This window comes from Pleurodeles waltl, chromosome 6 (genome assembly GCF_031143425.1).
Source record: "Pleurodeles waltl isolate 20211129_DDA chromosome 6, aPleWal1.hap1.20221129, whole genome shotgun sequence".
Lineage (NCBI taxonomy): Eukaryota > Metazoa > Chordata > Amphibia > Caudata > Salamandridae > Pleurodeles > Pleurodeles waltl.
In genome coordinates, this window is record NC_090445.1 from 309,349,378 (window position 1) to 309,352,452 (window position 3,075).

The 3,075-nt window shown below is 40.3% G+C and overlaps 1 protein-coding gene across 1 annotated transcript; it reads left to right on the forward strand.

The window, feature by feature from the left end:
• The first annotated feature begins 415 nt into the window (after positions 1-415).
• LOC138301547 (olfactory receptor-like protein OLF3) lies at positions 416-1,417 on the forward strand. Its single transcript, XM_069242065.1, has one exon. It carries the CDS (start codon positions 416-418, stop codon positions 1,415-1,417), a length of 1,002 nt encoding a protein of 333 aa, XP_069098166.1.
• The last annotated feature ends 1,658 nt before the right edge of the window (positions 1,418-3,075 follow it).

The window sequence follows — 3,075 nt, forward strand, 5'->3', positions numbered from 1 at the left end:
GCAATGAGGTTGGTACTTTTTTAATTTTGTGGCGGTATTGTATTGCCACACCCGGTGGATGTCATTCACTGAAGTCACCAAGTTGATGTGTTTTAGCTTCCGTAATTGCTCATGTCTCTTGCCACTCAATTCTATGGTAGTAATACTCTGGTAGGGAAAATATGCCCGAATAAAGAATATCTGATTTGAGTGACTCAAGTGAGCCATCTTTAGTTTTGATGAAAACTAATAAATGGCTATTCGTGATTCGTGCTGGGGGTGGGGCGAAGTGTCAAGATCATAGTCGTGGTGGAATTTTTATTTTAAATTGGCATGTTTACCTTTAAGGTGGAACAACTTTAAATGTGCCATGCTTGATCAAATGTATAAAAACAAATATTAGAATACGTTTGATAACCAATCCAGCAAGCTAGTCATGTCTGCTTCACTCTGCAGATATCTCGGATGGAACAAAATGGAGCTTAAAAATTATACCTTGGATTCATCTTTTCGTCTCATGAAGTTTTCTGATCTCACCTGGTTGAACTTGGTGCTTTTTGTTCTGTTCCTTGTCATGTACCTAGTCGCGTTGGTTGCAAACATCCTTCTGATCCTACTTCAAAGACTGGATTCTCATCTTCACACCCCAATGTACTTCTTCATTAGTCACCTATCCTTCATAGATATCTTTTTCACCACATCCATTGTGCCAAAAATATTGCTTATTTTAAAGGCTGGAAATACATCTATCTCATTTGTGGGCTGTGCCATGCAGATGTTTTTCTCATTGACATTAGGGGTAATTGAATGCATTCTACTCGCTGTCATGGCTTATGATCGCCATGTTGCCATCTGCCAACCACTGTTCTACCATGTCCGAATGAATAAAAGGATATGCGTCGCTTTAGTTGCCAGTTGTTGGGTCCCTAGTCTTATGAACGCCTTCGTCAACACAATGTTTATTTTTCGACTGCCATTCTGCACGCCTAGAAACATCAAGCATTTCTTCTGTGAAATGCAGCCAATGTTTAGGTTGTCCTGCGCTGACACTCATATTAATGAAACGCTGATGCTTGCCACTTCTGTTGTCTTTGGATTGTTCTCCTTCCTGATTGTCCTTTTCTCCTACATTCATATTATCTCCACCATAATGAAGATCAATTCTTCCAATGGAAAGTCTAAGGTGTTCTCCACATGCTCTTCCCATCTTACAGTTGTCATCATATACTATGGAACTATAGCAATCAACTACACGCGTCCACTTTCTAGCCATACTTCAGACATGGAAAGAGTGATCTCTCTGTTGTACACAGTGGTGGTACCTATGTGTAACCCATGTATATATAGTATGAGGAACAAGGAGGTGAAGGAAGCCATGTTCAAAGCCATAGTGAAAATAAGTAGCACTCTCAAAAATAGCTCGATTATCAGCCAGTGATCATCCAAGCAGATGTTCCCAGCATCTTTTAACCTTTGTTTTCACAAGCTGCATGAAAAAGAGATGCGCATGGTTCAAGTTTCTTTTTTAAGTTCTCAAGAACATAAACAACATGTTAGTAAGCAGGTTAAAGGAGGTTGAGGAGTTCCAGTTAATAATACTCAAATAAGTGGCCATTTTCTGCAAACTTAATGAACGTAAAAGATGTATTTAATAATTTGCAGAACGACTACTAATGAATTTGGCAAGGAGCACAAGGCATAAGAGTTGCACTAAAATGTCTTGCAAACTAGTGCAGTTACGTGTTACATTGTATGACAAGGAGAGAGCAGGAAAGAGTCATATCTACAGAGATGTGGCACAGTCCTGCTCTCTCTCTAGCGCTGGTGCGCTGGTGCACAATCAGGCTGCTAGTCCCACATAAACACCTTTGCCCTTTCGGGAAGAAATTTCCTCAAGTATAGCATAGATTTTTTTTTAATAGAAAGGTATAACACACTATCCTTAGGCTAACTTTTAAACTTTTCCAGCTTTGTATGCGTGCTGTAGGGTGCAGCACACATGCAAAATCGTGAAGATTGGAGAAATAATTGCATTTCTGTGTCTATCTGCGCTGGTACTTCTCCCTGCGACACAACCCCTGGTCAATTTTCCATCCAGAAGTTCCCCAGTAGTCCAGAGAGCAGCTTCCACAACTTAATCATCCACGCAGGAACACCTTGTGCAGCATGTTTGATGGCATTCCAGCTCATCACAAGAATCAATGTGTAAACTGTAACTTACTATATAGTACTAAGTCGCTCCCCAAACCTATCATATCCAATTCCAAGCTTACTAATCATGCCACCGCCAGCATTATCAACATTAAATCTATCTCCTGATAAACACTTATTCAGTATCAAGCATAAACATGAACACTTAATTTCTTGATGCTTCTTCATTGGAGGTTGTTTTACTCACTGAGACTTGGGCAGATGAAGCCTCTAGTCCAGATTTTTTCAGTCGCTGTCCCAGCGAGCTATGATATCTAGCAAAATGACTGTCTCCAAAAGGGGTGGCCGGCCAGCAATAGCCTAACGCGAACATCCGGAAATCACGCGAGAGCCAGTAACTGAACTGAAATGTAAAGCACTCAACTCATTTTTAAATGTAGACTCTCTAATAATTATGTTTTTAATGGACTTCGCCTTTCTAGACCACCGAGCCCCCAAGATCCTTTCTTAAAATTGGTCAATGACCTTCTTGAATCCTGTATGCCATTCTCAAATTTCACCTTTTTAGTTGATTTTAATTTTCATCTTGGAAATTCTACCAATAGAGAGACAGAAAAACCTATCAACATCGTTAGCTGATTTGACTATAATCAATTGATAAATACTGCCACGCATTTGGCAGGGCACATCCTGGATGGTATTCTTTCAAAAACCAAAGGCCATATTTATGAAAACATGGCACATCAGAGCTGATGTGCTACTTTTTCTGCGCCCCCCCTACCTGCACCTCATAACATCATGGTTGCAACGCATTTATAAAATGGTGCATCATGGCGGTCATTAGCATAACAGCGTCACCATTCTTTACGCTATTGTGCGCTTTGCTACACTAGCATCAAAACTTTTGATGCTAGTGTTTCAAAGTGCAAGGAGGCCCATAGGTTT